This window comes from Parus major, chromosome 10 (genome assembly GCF_001522545.3).
Source record: "Parus major isolate Abel chromosome 10, Parus_major1.1, whole genome shotgun sequence".
NCBI classification, from domain to species: Eukaryota; Metazoa; Chordata; class Aves; order Passeriformes; family Paridae; genus Parus; species Parus major.
Genome location: NC_031779.1, coordinates 19721527 through 19737822, shown reverse-complemented (window position 1 = coordinate 19737822; position 16296 = coordinate 19721527). Strand labels below are relative to the sequence as shown.

The following is a 16296-nucleotide window of genomic DNA, read 5'->3' as shown; positions in this document are numbered from 1 at the left end:
GCCGCCGCCGGGCCCGTTATCATCATCGAAGATGAGTGGGACGATATCGACGACTTTGACCTGTCGGGAATCGAGAAGAAGTTCTCTCGGCCTCCCCTCGTGTCCCCCAAGGGGCTGCGAGCCCCCCGCAAGGAGCCCCCGCGGCCGAGCCCCCGGCCGGGCCCGCCCGGTTCTCCGGAGGCCGAGCCGGGGCCCTGCTCGCAGCGATCCGGGATCCGCCGGGAGGAGCCGGGCCCGGGCAGCGGCGGCTCGGCCGCGGCGCTGGGCTGCGGGCTGCGGGACCCAGATCGCACGGGTAACGGGGACCGGGGCTGGGGTTGGGGCTGGGGTAGGGGTAGGGGTAGGATTAGGCTTGGCTGCTCATTAATCACAGGGAGCTGCTGGGTTAGGGTTAGGGTTAAGGTTAAGGTTAAGGTTAAGGTTAGGGTTAGGGTTAAGGTTAGGGTTAGGGTTAAGGTTAGGGTTAGGGTTAGGGTTAAGGTTAGGGTTAGGGTTAGGGTTAGGGTTAGGGTTAAGGTTAAGGTTAAGGTTAAGTTTAGGGTTAGGGTTAAGGTTAGGGTTAGGGTTAAGGTTAGGGTTAGGGTTAGGGTTAAGGTTAGGGTTAGGGTTAGGGTTAGGGTTAGGGTTAGGCTTGGCTGCTCAGGAATCACAAGGAACTGCTGATAAGCAGCCTCGATTTCATTTGGGGGCCTGGGTTCCATTCTGGAATCCGTTCCCTGTTTGCAGGGCTGTGTTCTGCTGCTGCAGGAGGAGCAGCTGCTCCTCTACTGCAGGTACGAGACTTCTCACGTTGTATTCCAGAAATGATCAATAATCAATAGGGATGTTGCAGAGGGAAAAGTGCTTAGAAAATTCATGCAGGAGAGACATAAAATATTTTTATACCTAAATGAAATATTAAACTAGAAGAAGTGATCTCTCCCCATTTATAACACAAACATAAATCTGCAAAAGAACTCCAACCCTCAATTATGATCACAAAATTCCTGCCTGCCATTGCTTTAGCAGCTCTTCCCCACAGAACTCCTCTCTTAGATTCCTTACCTGCTGTGTTTTGAAACTTTTGGGAAATTAACATGTTTATGCAAGTCAGTAACATCTAAGAGTGTTCTGGGATGCTGTCCTTGCACTGAATGGAGAAAAGCTTTGGGAACTGTATTTCTGTTCTTTATATTTTGTTGTCTTTTCTCTTTGATATTAATTTTAATAAATTAATGATAGTGACCTTTCCTTGTAGGATTTGTCTTTTAAGACACAATACATGTAGATTTACCTTCCACTTCCAGTACAGGGACTGTGCCAGCTGATGAGTCTGCACTCTTGAAGTTAGGATTTAATATAATAGGAGCTTTTTGTAGAAATAGGTGTTTATATAGATACTCTTTATGGAAAACTATTGCAGGAAAACAGACCTCTTCAGTGTTTCACTTCTGCCAGGGACAGTGACTGTAGCTTTAGCTTTTCCACTTAGATGAGGGTTTGTGGGGACTTGTCTGTCTATTTTAATGAGGGGAGAAAGGGGAACAGTAAGTTTTATTCTTTAAAAGCCAGAAACTGTGTCAAGTGAGTGTTTTGGAATCTGGCTGCTAATTTTCCCCTGTGTTTGTGGCAGGCTGAGTGTGCAGTGTTACCCAGCAATATCAATGCACTTCTCTTGCAGCTGTTGGTGCTGAAGGGGGTCAGGGCCAGGAGCAAGAGGGGCCTGGCAGCAGCCCCCCAGAAGTGGATGAGGCCACCTGGCCATTGGCAGGTGCTGAGCTCGAGGAGGATGACCTGGACATCATCCCTCCCTCCCCTGAGGAGGAGCTGCCTCCCTTCTCCCCCTCTGTGCAAAGTGCCAGGTAATCAGAGTTCACTGCTGGCACTGTCTGCTGCCTGGTTAGAAAAGTACCAAAACCAACCCAAAACTCCTGCTTGTGAGAGAGGTACAGGCTCAGCTTGTGTCTCTTTGCTGCTTGGCAGCTGCACTTAATGCTTTATCAAATACTGTTTGTATGGCTGATGTTTTGGGTGGCTTTCACTTCAGTAAAAAAGCAGAGTTATTTTTGTAGTGGGATGGGAGAAAATTGCTGGGGCAAGGTTCCCCAGGTTGGTGCACAGGATGAGTGACTGCTCAGCTCTTGGGTTCCACCTGGGCCTTCAGGAATTTCTCTCTTCCACACACCTCAAATCCTGCTTCTGTTCTGTGGAAATGCCTCAGTTTACAGATGTCTGTATTTTAATGGCCTTTCCTTTTGGTGTTACAGTATTTTCAGAGACTCCCCCACTGGTGGAAGATGCACAGCTGGCAGCTCCGAGGCCGGGCAGGAGAAGGTTCCCACAACACATCCTGGAGGTGATCCCAGTGCAGGGGACTCAGGTACACAAAGTGCTTTGGAATTTCATACCTCTGCTTTTGGGGATAGTTTGCAACTATTAATTATCCTGTGTAATCCAAGAACTTTAACTAACAGATGGAGAATTACATCTGTAGATGGAGAGTTGACATAAATAGTTGGATTATAGACAGATAATGAAAGACAAGGGCAAAAATACGTAGATTGATTGAGTTTCTGCACACAGAAACAGTTTATTTATGCAAATGGACTAAAAATCTATTTGAAGTCAATTGTTTAGGCTGACTGAGTGCAGTGCAGTGTCCTCTGGGAGAGTGCTGTTCTCCTGACACCTGTTGTGCTGCAGTGCCCGTGCCAGGTGAGGCCGTGCCCGTGGCGCCGCAGCTGTACCGAGTGATGGAGGCCATCTGTGAGCTGGTGGATGCCATCCCCCTGCAGGAGCTGCAGGCCCTGGGCTGTGCCAGGGCCCTGCTGCAGCACAGGGACCTCAGGTAGGCTGGAGCAGCTCTGTCTGGAGCCGGGAGCTGCCTGCAGGTGTCCCCAGCACACTGGAGAAGCAGGCAGGAGGGGCTTTAAGAGGCTGGAAATACTGGCTGAGGGAGGGAACAGAAGAGCCCAGACTGCTGTGAGTGTTCACAGTCCCTGTGTGCTGCCAGGGGGGAGGATCAGTGCCACAGGCATTCATTCCCCTCTCGCTGACTGCAGGGGTGGTGATTTCTCCTAACATCCCTCAACTTGTCATCTCCCAGTGGAATTATTGCTGCCACAACCTGTTGCTTTGTCTGATGGTGCAGTGCATGGACAAAGTACTGGGATTTGGGATTTTGGTTAGATTTTCCCTGGACTGGGTCTATGTGCTTCTGTAAATGTTCTTGCTACAATGACTTACTTTATTTCTCATTGCTGTAGTCAGACATAGTCTTTAGAAAGTACCTAAAAAAACATGATTTGGTTCAGGCATGCTTGTGACTTCAGGTTTTGAGTCTAAGGATTTATTTTTTGTATTCTACCTTGCCTGGATCTGTTCCTTGCTTTTAGGAATTATTTATTTTACGTCTGTAGAGGTGATGTTACAGTTTTGTCCTTAGTTCCTTCTGGTGGTATTCTCTTTTCCCTGGATTTGTTTGAAATCATTTTCAAACATGGTGACTCAGAACACCATGGAACCACCATATGTTAATATGTTTAATGGCAGTGAGGCAAAACTGTTCAATGAATGTTGTAGAACATGGTAAATCATTGCTTGAGACTAAATATATTTTTTTTTTTCCTTCTTCCTTCCCTTGTCATCTCTTTCAGGAGAAAATTGCTGGCTAATTCTGTCAGTTTGAAGCAAAATGGCATAAAGACCACTTTTGCTAGGAGCTGGAAGTCTCCCATGGAACAGAGCCCTCGTGTGTGTCCTGGTTCTGGTCCAGGTTCTGGTCCAAACTGGAGCTTCAGTTCTGACAGAAACTCCCCCAAACCCACAAACCTGCCATCGGTGCTTTCTGTTCATTCCAGCACCTTTTCTGCCAAAACAAATCCAACCTCGGACACCTCTGGTGCTTCAGAGCAGAGTGCTGAGGGTGTGGCGTGCCCCAGGGGAAGCGGCTGGGGGGGATCCTCCCTCAGGCTCAGCCTGCAGTCCTGTGACAGCATCCCGGGATCAGGGAATGGGAGCCGGCCCCTGAGCAGCACAGCCCTGAGGGCTCCGAGCACAGCTGCCCCAGCCAGCCCTGCAGGGAGCAGCTTGGCTACAAATGATCTCCACTTGGACCTGGATCACTTTGACATCGATGACTTGGATGAGGACTGGGAGAGCTCGGTGGCCGAGCCGGCACCGCAGGCTCTGTCCCCACCACGGTGCCAGCCTGGCCGGGAGGGGCCACCTCCCAAATCCCTCTTGTCCAAGATTATGTCCAGAGCCAGAGGCTCAGATGTGGGATCCAGTCCTGCTGCTCCAAAGCCAGGCCTCCTGATGGCAACAAAGAGCCATCCAGGTGAATTATACTCCTGAGGATTATTGGGTTTTTCCATTTTTAAATTCTTATTTATTGCTTTTTAAATCTAAGACCAAGTACTAGAGATCACATTCATGCCTTTTGTTCCTGTGGAAGTTTCTTTTTGTTCCTTTCTTACAAAGTCATCTTGGGGTTTTTTCCCTCCAAATGATGCCAAACTTGAATATTCCCTTCCTGTGCAGGTTTCAGGCTGCTGGAAGGTGAAGCTGCTAAAATTGGGAATGAAGGTGTTCCTGTGTTTTAGTTAAATGATTCTGCAGTTTATGATTCAAAGCTGTACAATGGTTTTTGCTGCATAATGTTCCAAAATGGGTTTGTGGAAGCAAACCCAGTCCCCATGGGGCCCAGGGTTGGTCAGTGTAATTTCAGGATAATGTAGGCTGGCAATAGGGGAGGTGAGAATCAGAGTCACAGAATGGTTTGGGGTGGAAGGGACCTTAGAGCCCCTCTAGTGCCACCCCAGCCATGGCAGGGACACCTCCCACTGTCCCAGGGTGTCCCAGCCCCAGTGTCCAGCCTGGCCTTGGGCACTGCCAGGGCTCCAGGGACAGCCCCAGCTGCTCTGGGCACTGTGCCAGGGCTGCCCACCCTGCCAGGGGGTACAGAACTCCTGTAAGGTGATACCATAACTTTAATCACTTTCTTTTGTCTCCCAGATCCAGTGGTTCATGACCCCGCCCTGGAGCGTTTCAGGGGTATGAAATTTCCCCATTCTGCAGAAATGATGAATATATTCCACAAGAAGTTTGGACTGCACTGTTTCAGGACAAACCAGCTGGAGGCCATCAATGCTGCTCTGCTGGGGGAGGATTGTTTCATCCTCATGCCCACAGGTACGTGCCCCCACAGCACAGGGTACACACCTGCAGCTCCTCCTGCAAGCTTTGGGATAAGCTTTGCTCTTCCCCCGTGCCTTTGTGCTGCTGGAATTCTGTGACTGCAGGATTTCAGGAATTTTGTTGCACTGGGCTATTTTGAGTGAGGGGATTGAATTTCTGCATCCTTAGTAATTCACACAAGTAACTCTTCCTTATCCTACAGGTGTCACTTTGTGGCAGGCATCGGTAAAAATATATTGTTTCCAAAACTGCTATAAAATGGGAAATAAGAAATAAATCTCCATCCCTTTCCTCTTAACATCCAACACTTGCTTTGTTATTGGATATTGATGTTATTCCCTCCCCACAGGAGGTGGGAAGAGCTTGTGCTACCAGTTACCAGCCTGTGTGTCTGCCGGGGTCACTGTCGTTATTTCTCCGCTGCGGTCGCTCATCATCGATCAGGTTCAGAAGCTGAAGACTTTAGATGTAAGTTCCAGCAGCTTTATTGAGTGAAACTGCAGGTAACTGGATTAGAAATCTGAATTTTTACAGCAAATCTTGTGTCTCCCAAATACAAGCTGCATAAATTGATTAGCTGGACACTGTGAATGGCACAGGAAGTTGCCTGGGAAGAGCTAAATTGGATGAACTGGAATATCTTGGCAGTGTGACCGCTGGATTTATTGCTGCTCCTTGTGGTGGGTTAGAGCTGGGTTTTTCAGAGCAGCTGCTGGTTCTGAGATCCAGGGGATTGAAATCACTCACCTACACAGGAGCATCCTGACTGCAGCAGGAATGAGCCCTCGGAGTTCCTGAGTGAGGGGGCTTCTGGAGGTGCTGAATTCCTTTGGAAACATGATAGAGCAGAAGTGAGGGTGCAGGAGCGCACAGGATCCTGAAATGCTTTGGGTTGGAAGGGATCCTAAAGTTCATCTTGTTTCAGCCCTCACCACGGGCAGGGACACCTTCCCCTAGCACAGGGTGCTCAGATGTGTGTACCCAAACGTGTGTTCCCGAGGCTGACTGCTTAGGAACTGATCTCTGATGAGAGGCTACATTTGGAGGTTCTCCTGTTTTGCATGTAATAAAACTCAAGATATATATATATTTAATTTATTTTTTTAATACAGATTGCTGCAACGTACCTGACTGGTGACAGAACAGATGCTGATGCCTCAAAAATCTACATGCAGCTGTCAAAGAAGGACCCTGTCATAAAGCTGCTGTATGTCACCCCTGAGAAGGTCTGTGCTTCATCTTCAGCTGTGACACCATCAGGGCCAACAGGGGGGCATTGCTGTGAGGTGCTAAATAACTGCATAATAAATACATTATTATATAAATAAATGTAAATAATAAAGAGTTATTTTCCTTCTGGGGAAAAAATGCTAGGTTTTAGATAACTGATTAACAATCTATATGGATGCAACTAATTTCTATCAGTAATTAGCCAAGAATAAGAACTGAATATGTCTATAATGGCACTTGATGTCATTAATTATGTCTATAATATGTCTATAAAATGTAAATTCCTAAAACAAGCTCCCATGCCCTCCTCTTTCAATCTGTCTTGATTTAGTAGCTACTAAATCCAGACTGCTCTGAGTAGGGTGATAGAGGAAAAACACAGCATTTGTCAGGGTGATAGGGGATTGTCAGAGTTTGCCTTGGGCTGCATTATATGCTGCCTTAAAGATACGTTATTGCACAAGAGCTTTGTAAGAGGGGGCTGGTTGGTGTGCTGATTGTGTTTCTCTCTTCAGCATTAATTTTCCCTGTGTTTCCTGACATCAGTCATTTAAATTTACTGGAGTTTCCCTGGAATGAGGGGCCTTGGGATAGGCAATCCCAGAGCCTGTGGGAACCCCACAGCAGCTGCTTGGTTAGAACGTGCTTGACCGGCATCGTCTCTGTGCCTCGAGGAGTCACTTGCTGAGTGCAGGGTGATCCTGCAGCGTAGGACAGCTGTTCCTGTAGGCTCACAAAGAGCTTTTTCAAGAGGAAAAAGCTGACACTTTCAGGCCAGGTGTTTTTCTTTCCATTGCCACGGGTGTGTGTCCCAGGTGTGTGCCAGCAGCCGCCTGATGTCCGCCCTGGAGAACCTCTACGACAGGAAGCTCTTGGCACGCTTTGTCATTGACGAGGCCCACTGCGTCAGCCAGGTAAAACCTCTGCTTGTTTCTAGGAGTGCCAAAAGACTCAGCTGGAGCATTTTACTCCTTTGCACTTACATTTTGTTTCCCACCCAGTGGGGCCATGACTTCAGACAAGACTACAAGCGGCTGAACATGCTCCGCAGGAAGTTCCACGCCGTGCCCATGATGGCCCTCACGGCCACGGCCAACCCCCGCGTGCAGAAGGACATCCTCAACCAGCTGGAGATGCTGAAACCACAAGTGTGAGTTGCTCAGCGGGTTTCTGACACCGTTTGCTTGTGCCACAGAGATTCTGAGTGGAAGATTTTTAGTGAAGTAAAAAAAGCATCACAGGCCCATCTGAAATCCTTGTGTAGCTGTATCTGATGAAATGAAATTAAATTAAATGCATGCATAGAATTTAATAGGAGGTAGATAAAAAATACTAACATAAGAACCAAAAAACTTGCCAAGCCCTTCCTTGCATGATGAAGGAAGCTGTTTAACACAACTATACCCATGAGGCTGACGAGCACCATGAACTGTGACATTGCAGGTTTACAATGAGCTTCAACAGGCATAACTTGAAATATGATGTGCTGCCCAAGAAGCCAAAGAAGGTGGCGATGGATTGCTTGGAGTGGATTAAAAAATATCACCCCAGTGAGTACTGAGCAGCATGGTGCCACAGGCCTTTTCATGAACCAGCTCTCAAGGCAGTAAAAGCTTTTATAATGCTGTAATAATTATATGTTTACCAGAAAAGCAAGGTGGAGGTAAAGTGATGTTATTGAAAATGGGAATCAGATTTATGTGCATTCTAAAGTTGAGAATTTAAGTTAAGATGGAAAAGTAAATTATGGTGATGCTCTTGAATAACCTTTCTGCAGCCTGCCAGAACTTTTAGGATCATGTTTTCAGAGCTTAAAGGTCACTCAATATCTTAATTGTTTAATTGTGTTGGTCTGCTTATCTGTAGTTCCCCTTGAAGCTATCTTCAGAGATTTCCATCTTCCTAGGCTCACTTTGGAGTCCTGCAGCTGGAGCTGGATTACACCAAGCTCCCTCAGAGCTTCTCCCATGTTGTACCCTCAGAGAGCATTTACTGAACTGCTCTAACTCGTGAATTATATAGGTTTTGTTCAGGTATTCTAAATCCTGAGATTGCACAGCACTGATGAGGAAAACATTTCTTTATTCCACCTCACCAAAAGCCCAAAAAGACTGTAGGAAAAACTGTCAAGACTATCTGATATTAATAAAATAAGTTCTATAGTGAAGCAGTTATATCTTTACTCTTATCTTTATTCCAATGGAGAGAGGTCGGTATCTGCTTGGCAGGTTGAGCAGGGAAAGGAAATAAAACTGTATTGTAGCTGAAATTTCTTCTGCCATCTATTTGCAGATGACTCTGGGATAATCTATTGCCTTTCCCGGCACGAGTGTGACACCACAGCAGCCATCCTGCAGAAGGAGGGGCTGGCTGCCCTGGCCTACCACGCTGGCCTCACCGATTCCAGCAGGGACCTTGTGCAGCAGAAGTGGGTTAATCAGGAGGGATGCCAGGTGAAGGAGCAGGGAAGAAAATCTGGGCACTTACATCCCTCTTGGCCTGGGAAATAATAGGGAAGTTGTGCAGTGTTATCAGCAGATGTCTGCAGTATTAAATAACTGATCCCAAGAGATCTGCTGGGGCACAGCAGCCACCTTTCCCTGGAATTGTGTGAATAAAAGGTTAATGGTGAATAGTGAGGTGTGCTACCCCAGCAGGGAGGATGTGAGCAGTGCAGGGCTTCAGAAACAGCTCCTGGCACGCTGCTGTGGTGCACAGACCAGGATTTGGGGATTTTCCTGTGTCTGGAGCAGCCCCTCTGACAGGAGATGGGGTTGTTGGTGTTTTGTACTTGTTCTGCACAGTTCCAGCTGCAATTGTGGGTAATAAGTGATAATCTCCTTCCCAGGTGATCTGTGCAACAATTGCCTTCGGAATGGGCATTGACAAGCCCGACGTGCGCTACGTTATCCACGCGTCCCTTCCCAAATCCATTGAAGGTTACTACCAGGAGTCTGGCAGGGCTGGGAGGGATGGAGAGATGTCCCACTGCCTGCTCTTCTACAGCTACAGCGATGTGACCAGGCTGAGAAGGCTCATCCTGAGTGAGTTCTGCTCTGGGAACTTGGGGATGACGTTACAGCAGTCACATTGTTGCTGCTCTCATTTAGCCTGTGCCACTTCTCTTGTACAAGTGCCACGGATAGTTCAGTGTTGCAGGGAGGGGAGAACTGGGAATCCTTACCTGGATGGTTTTCATTCAGGTGGCAGCAGCAGGACTTCTGTTGCTTTTACTTAATTTTAGTCAAAACCACTTTGCTTCAGAGAGTCATGGAATTGTTAAGGTTGGGCAAACCTTTCAGATCATCAAATCCAGCTGTCAGACCAGCTCCACCCCCTGTTCACCACTAAAACAGGTCCTCAAGTGCCATACCCACATATTTTTTGATCACTTCCAAGGACAGTGACTCCATTCAGGGCATCCTGTGCCAGGGCTTTGCTACCCTTTCTGTGAAGAAACTTTTGATATCTAATCCACACCTCTCCTGACACAGCTTGAGGCCCCTTCCTCTCATCCTGTCACGCATACCCTTCTCTTGCCTTTTGTCATTCTAGGCTTACTTCCCTTTTCCAATTCCCTAAAACTTCAGAGATAAAATATGTCCTACACCTGTTCTGTACTAAGCCACTCATCTTTCCTTAAGCAAAGCCAATATTGCGGGTTTTTTAAGCAAAGCCAATTTTTTTCCCAGTCCATGAAAACGCAGAGGAGCTGCAGCTCTAACAAACACCATGGAATTTGCTCTGTTTTAGTGGAGAAGGATGGGAACAGCCACACGAGGCAGACCCACTTCAACAACCTGTACAGCATGGTGCACTACTGTGAGAACGTGGTCGAGTGCCGCCGTGTCCAGCTGCTCGCCTACTTTGGGGAAACCAACTTCAACCCCACCTTCTGCAAAGATCACCCAGAAGTCGTTTGTGACAACTGCAGTAGGAAGAAGGTAAACCCCACAGGTTTTATTTGTAGTGGTGTTAATTTGTATTTAGCAAAAGTGGTTACATGACCTTTGGGAAGGCAAATGGAGGAAAGGAATAAAAGTTCTGTGTTTTTATGATGCTTCCAGGTATTTTCAGGGTTTAACCATGGACTTGTGATGCTCCTGTTCCTGTCAGAGGTATAAAGATGTTCCTTGTAGGTGGCAGGAACTTAGGTCAGATCCACTGTTTGACTATGGGGAAATCCCTTCAGCTCCTGCCCTGGTGTTTCCAGGGCAGCTTTGTGCAGCCAGGGCAGCGTCGGGGCCACGTGAGGTGTGCACTGCTGAAGGTGGTCCAAACATTTCGGGTTATGCAAACTTAGTGGCAGGAGCCAGGAGCAGAAGGGAAGGCAGCTGTGGAGGCTGACAGGGAAGGGATCCTGGTCAGTTTTTTACCTGTGGATATTGTTTCTCAGCTCTGTGTTTGAAGCATTCCCTTATATAGCTGTGATTGGAACCAAGTTTGACCAGGATAATTCATATTCAGTCTCATTTGAATGCCTTTTGGAAGTGTAAGTTCTTAGAGAACAGCAGGATAATTACAAGAATGCTTTCCCAATTATTTACCTTGATTCCCAGTATTTAGCCAGCAGTCTTGCTCCTCTCTCTACACAGATGACCCCAGGGAGATGATGTACAGTCAGTTGGACTGGTTCTGTATTATCACATCCAGAATCCCTGTGACTGCATCGCTGTAGGTTACTAACTAGGAAACCACGGTTGCTTTGTTTGAACAAACTCAATTCACAGCTGAGAACAGCTCAGTAATGAAAACTGAGGTTGTCAGTAACAACTTGAACTGGGGCAGTAATGGCATGTCCTAAGCAGGTGTGATTTAACAGGATTATAAATCAAGGAATGTGACGGAGGATGTGAAGAGCATCGTGCGCTTCGTACGCGAGCACTGCAGGCAAGCGGGGCAGGTGAACGGCAGGAGGAACACAGGCTCTGGCAGGTACACCCTCAACATGATGGTGGACATTTTCTTAGGTGAGTCTGTTCTCCCAGAGACTTCTGAATAACCTGCTGCACAAATCCCTGACCAGGAATCAAGAGGGTTGTGCAATGCCAGCAGGCATTTAAAAATACATGTATTTTGCAAAGTTAATCTTACCCAAGAATCTCTTGGTGGTAAGTGATCCAAAAGAAATGAAACTGAAGATTTAATCCATTTTGGGTTGCTATAGTGATAATGTTGGTTTTCCAGTGTTTAAAGGCATTTTTGAATGTGAATACAGTGCCTTGGGAATCTCCCACAGATCTGTAAATGGATGTGTACATGGGATTTGTGAGCACAGGCTCATCCTATGCTTTGTGTTGCACAGGTTCAACGAGTGCCAAGATTCAGTCTGGAATATTTGGGAAGGGGGCTGCCTATTCCAGGCACAATGCTGAAAGGCTGTTTAGAAAACTGGTCCTGGACAAGATCCTGGATGAGGATTTGTACATCACAGCTAATGACCAGGCAGTGGCATATGTCATTCTGGGAGAGAGAGCTCAGGCTGTGCTGGATGGGTCACTCCAGGTGTGGAACTCTTTCGTTTCTTGAAGGCATTGTTTTAAGGAAGGTGCTGCAGTTTTCCTTCAGCATATCCCCTCGGGTAGCTTAAACACAGTTTGCCTCCAGCCCAACTAATGTCTGCTAGGTGCAAGGAACAGAATCCAACACCTGTGGTTCCTAGCCCAGTATTCCAGTAACAATGCTGAGGGGCAAAAAGTGAGTTTGAGAGGCTTGGAGAGGTTTAAATCTTCTTCCCCACCCATCTCCCTGCTGGACAGTGGAGGAAAGTTCTGACCCCCACAGAAAGATGGCTAAGAAGAGAAAGAAGAAAGGCCAGCACTGTCTTCTTCATTTTCTACTCTGTTTTTACTTAGTCATTGGTAGGATCTGATGGAATAGGCACTCCATGAAAGGTCCAGGTCTCTTGGGACAATTCTCCTCTGCATTAGTGCTGTGTTTGGAGCAGGACAGAGCCCTCAGCATGGCCCCAGTGACCTCTGCTGGGAACTGGCTCTTGGGAGGTTTTCCTTCTCTCAAAACTCTGCCAGCTCTTTGAGAAGAAATCTGGGTGTGGTTGAGTAGCCTGTAAAAAATGATTTTAAAAATGAGTACTGGGTAAACATCTTTTTTTGGTCCTTCAAAGGATACTCTGTGTTTCCTGTGCTGTGTTCCTGTGCTGTCAGTCAGGGTGATCTGGCAGGAGTTATGGATGGCTCGTTTTAACAGGTGGAGTTCCACGAGACAGAGAGTGCCAGTGCCATCAGAAGGCAAAGGGCTTCCATGGGAAAGATGTCCCAGCGGGAAGAGGTTGTTAAGCAGTGCCTCAGTGAACTTACAGACACCTGCAAAACCCTGGGCAAAGTCTTTGATGTGCATTACTTCAATATTTTCAGTACTTCCACCCTAAAGAAAATAGCAGGTAAGATCAGGTTTCTCAGAGTCCTTTGGGGCTTCTGCATAGAGGGGCATGGAAAGGAATTAATTTCCTTCAGGATATCTGTATGAAAAGTTACTTGTTTGACATGTCTGAGGGGTACTTTGTTGTGTTGCAGAAACCTTGTCCTCAGACATGGAGGTGTTGCTGCAGATTGATGGTGTCACAGAAGACAAACTGGAGAAATACGGTGCAGAAATAATTAAAGTGATGGATAAGTACTCAGAATACTCCATCCAAGGTGTGCTTTGTACCTCACCTGTACTTCCTGTTCAGGGCCTTTCTCTCTTCCTCCAGCAGATGTTTGATTCAAAAGTTACCATGATTTAATCACAAATATCCAATTCTTACAGTCCAACAATTCCAAAAGGGAGCGGTCACTCTCCGAACACCCCAAAGCTTTTTTACCTTCCCTAATTCAGGGTATCTCTGACAGGCTGGGGATGGGGCAGTGCACAGGAGGTGAGGAACAGCCAGGACAGATGTTTTGGTGCCACCAGTGTGTTGTGGTGGTGACTGGCCTGGGTGATAACCCTGACTGAGGTGGTTTTCTCTCCCTGCCTGTGGGCAGAAGACGCTGCCTGCCCGGGAGCGGACACGGGGAGCGCTGGCTCGCTGGGGAGCGATGGAGAAGCAGAGGATGCAGCTACAACCTCCGGCTATTTCGGCAATAACACAAACCAGAGGAGGAAAAGGAAGCGGCTGCCCAACTCCAGGGACTCCAAGAGGAAAAAGACGAGTGGTGGTGGCAGCCAGCAGTTCCACCCCAGAGGGTACGTGCCTGGGTCACTTGTCACTGCCTTGTGATGACCCCAGAACCCCTTATCCCGCTGCAGTTCCTTGGGTATGGGCTTAAGTAATGGTGTTAAAATGACCCAGTGCCTGGTCAGATCTGCTCTGCCGTGCTTTTCTGCGAGTTTGGTTTACAGAGCTGGTGAGGAAGGATATTTAATGGTTGTCCTCACATTTGACTGCCACAGGCTAAGCAGGGAACATTTCAGTGTTCTGCCAAAGCCAGCATTAGCAGGCTGACCAGGTTCCTTGCTTGAAATCAGAAAGAGGTCTTAAAACTTGGAACATTTGGTGGAATACTTGAACTTCAGCCTCTTGTTAATTAAGATTCTCCCTTTGATTGTATCATGCAAGGCAACACCTGCATCTGCTCTTGGTTGGTCTTGAGCTTCTAGGGCAGATCTGCCCCTTCCCAAGGATTTTCCCCTTCCCTGCCCCATTTTTCATTATTCTGCTCCCTGTTGTTTGTAGCAAATGGTTTTCCCAGCCCAGCAGGTTTTGTCTCACCCTTGGCACTTTCCCATCTACTGGAATGTTGTCATTAGCTGCTGCAGTGTCACTTGCTGTTGCTGCTCACCCTTGGGTACATCCCAGAGCAGCAGCTGGACTGTTTGCATTTCAGAGGTCATTTTGCAGCCATGTGCATTAAAAAAATAATAATAATTCTCCAAAATGAGTGTGTAGTCTAGAAAGGGCAGCGGTGGTGCCTGTGTGAGCAGGGGCTGGTGCAGGGGCCAGGGCAGGTGGCACAGGTGTCTCACACCTTCTCTCTGGTTCTTTCAGTGGCTACAGCAGGTACAGAAGGACCAAGAAGCTGCCAAGCTCGAAGGCTCCAGCTTCCTCTGGTGCCAGCTCCGTGTCCTGCAGCGTTGGTGGCTCGCAGGGGGCTGCTGGGAAGCTGGCCATGATGGCACTGCCCAAACCCAAATCCAGGAGCTTCCTTCAGCCTTCGTATTCCGTATTATAAGTGGGAAACGCAATTACTGGATGAATTTCCCCAAGATGGAATCACTGTTTATTAAACTTTTTGTTTCATTTGCTGCTGCTGAACCTTCTGGGACTTGTGTATTTGTAGAGTACAAAAGCTCACATTAAATAAATATTTTTTAACTTGTCAGTTTATTTGGGCCTTTCTACTTGTGAGTGGTTCTAAAAACTCTCCCCTGCTGGTGTCACTCCTCCCTGTGATGCTGCTTTACACGATCAGGACCACAAATGCTGCGTGTCCCCAAAGCTGAGGCTGCCTCTGTCCTCGCTCGCTCCTGCTCCAGAGCTGGGCTGTTCTGGAAAGGACAGGTTGGGAAGGAAAAACGGTAATGAATGTTTTTAACCTTCCCATTTGATTCCCCACATCCTGGAACTGGGAGTGCCCAACCCTGCCCTGGCTGTGCTTTTCCTCAATTCCTGTTTTTTTTCTTTCTAAGCCGTGAGCTTGGCAGTGCTGAGGCACATGGCAGCTGCCCTCGGCCGTGCCCGGAGCACCGGGACCGGCCCTTCCCCTGCTTGCCGAGGGAGGATTTCATCCGCTGCTCCGGGGCAAGGAGTCCGCACGGCTGGGGGTTGTGAGGGACCTTAAAGCTGATCCCATCCCAACCCCTGCCATGGCAGGGACACCTTCCACCATCGCAGGCAGCTCCAAGCCCCGTCCGGCCTGCCCTGGGCGCTTCCAGGGATCCAGGGGCAGCCCCAGCTGCTCTGGGCACCCTGTGCCAGGGCCTGGCCGCCTCAAGGAGGAATTTCGCACCCCGCAGCTCTCCGGGCGCTGCGGCAGCGGGAGCCGGGGCGCTGAAGGCGCTGGGGACACTGCGGGCGCTGAGGGGGCTGAAGGCGCTGGGGACACTGCGGGCGCTGAGGGGGCTGAGGGCGCTGGGGACACTGAGGGGGCTGAGGGCGCTGGGGACACTGCGGGCGCTGAGGGGGCTGAGGGCGCTGAAGGAAGGCTCTGAGAGCGCTGAAGGCGCTGAGAGCGCTGAAGGCTCTGGGCGCGCTACTGGCGCTGAGGGGCTGCCGAAGGCGCGGCCGGCGCTGAGGGCGCTGAAGGCTCTGGGCGCGCTGCCGGCGCTGAGGGCGGTCCCGGCCGGGCCGCCCCTGTGCGGGCGGGAAGCGCCGCTCCGCCCCGCGCGCGCCATGGCGCTGTCCCAGCCCGGGCCGCCCGAGCCCGAGGAGCCGTCAGCGCACAGCGGGCAGCAGCCGCAGGTCCGGGGCCGGGAGGAGAGGGGCCGGGGGAGACGGGGAGTGAGATGGGAGGAGAGCCGGGGTCTGGCAGGAGAGGGGATCCGAGAGGAGCTGGGCTGTGAGGAGAGAAACCGGAGGGAGGTGAGGAGCGGGGAGGGCGGCGTTCAGGGCCCAGCGGTGCCGGGGGTCGCGCCGCGGGTCCCCGCTGACTCCCGTTCACCTTCGCAGGAGTCGCTCCCGTCGGGCCCCGCCGAGCCCCCTTCGTCCCTGCAGAAGTCCCCATCATCGAGCCCCGCGGACCCTCCTTCATCCCTGCAGGAGTCCCCATCATCGGGCCCCGCCGAGCCCCCTTCGCCCCCGCAGCAGTCCCAAACATCGGGCCCCGCCGAGCCCCCCGAGCCCCCGCAGGAATCCCCATCATCGGGCCCCGCCGAGCCCCCTTCGCCCCAGCAGCAGTTCCAAACATCGGGCCCCGCGGAGCCCCCTTCGCCCCCGCAGGAATCCCC

General features: G+C 49.5%; 2 protein-coding genes across 5 annotated transcripts in view; both read left to right on the top strand.

Moving 5' to 3' along the window:
- Positions 1-8: 8 nt before the first annotated feature.
- BLM (BLM RecQ like helicase) lies at positions 9-14737 on the top strand. 4 transcript variants are annotated; one of them, XM_015639428.2, is made up of 20 exons: positions 12-295; positions 1661-1841; positions 2247-2359; positions 2683-2827; positions 3636-4318; positions 4996-5172; positions 5528-5646; positions 6291-6404; positions 7224-7322; positions 7410-7558; positions 7852-7958; positions 8701-8861; positions 9257-9452; positions 10162-10352; positions 11231-11378; positions 11714-11913; positions 12616-12808; positions 12942-13064; positions 13398-13596; positions 14399-14737. In XM_015639428.2, exons 4-20 carry the CDS (start codon positions 2733-2735, stop codon positions 14580-14582), a joined length of 3138 nt encoding a protein of 1045 aa, XP_015494914.1. In that variant the 5' UTR covers positions 12-295; positions 1661-1841; positions 2247-2359; positions 2683-2732; the 3' UTR covers positions 14583-14737. The 4 variants fall into 4 exon arrangements, with proteins under 4 accessions (XP_033372890.1, XP_015494914.1, XP_015494912.1 ...); XM_015639426.2 differs by having other exon boundaries at positions 13-295; positions 13395-13596; XM_033516999.1 differs by lacking the exon at positions 14399-14737 and having other exon boundaries at positions 9-295; positions 13177-13506.
- Positions 14738-14830: 93 nt separating this feature from the next.
- The window catches only part of WDR76 (WD repeat domain 76), an 8541-nt gene continuing 7075 nt past the window's right edge, over positions 14831-16296 (top strand). Inside the window, exons 1-2 of the mRNA XM_015638428.1 lie at positions 14831-14928; positions 15367-16284. Of these exons, the coding sequence (XP_015493914.1) occupies positions 14831-14928; positions 15367-16284 (1016 nt within the window). The remainder of the gene's footprint in view (positions 14929-15366; positions 16285-16296) is intronic.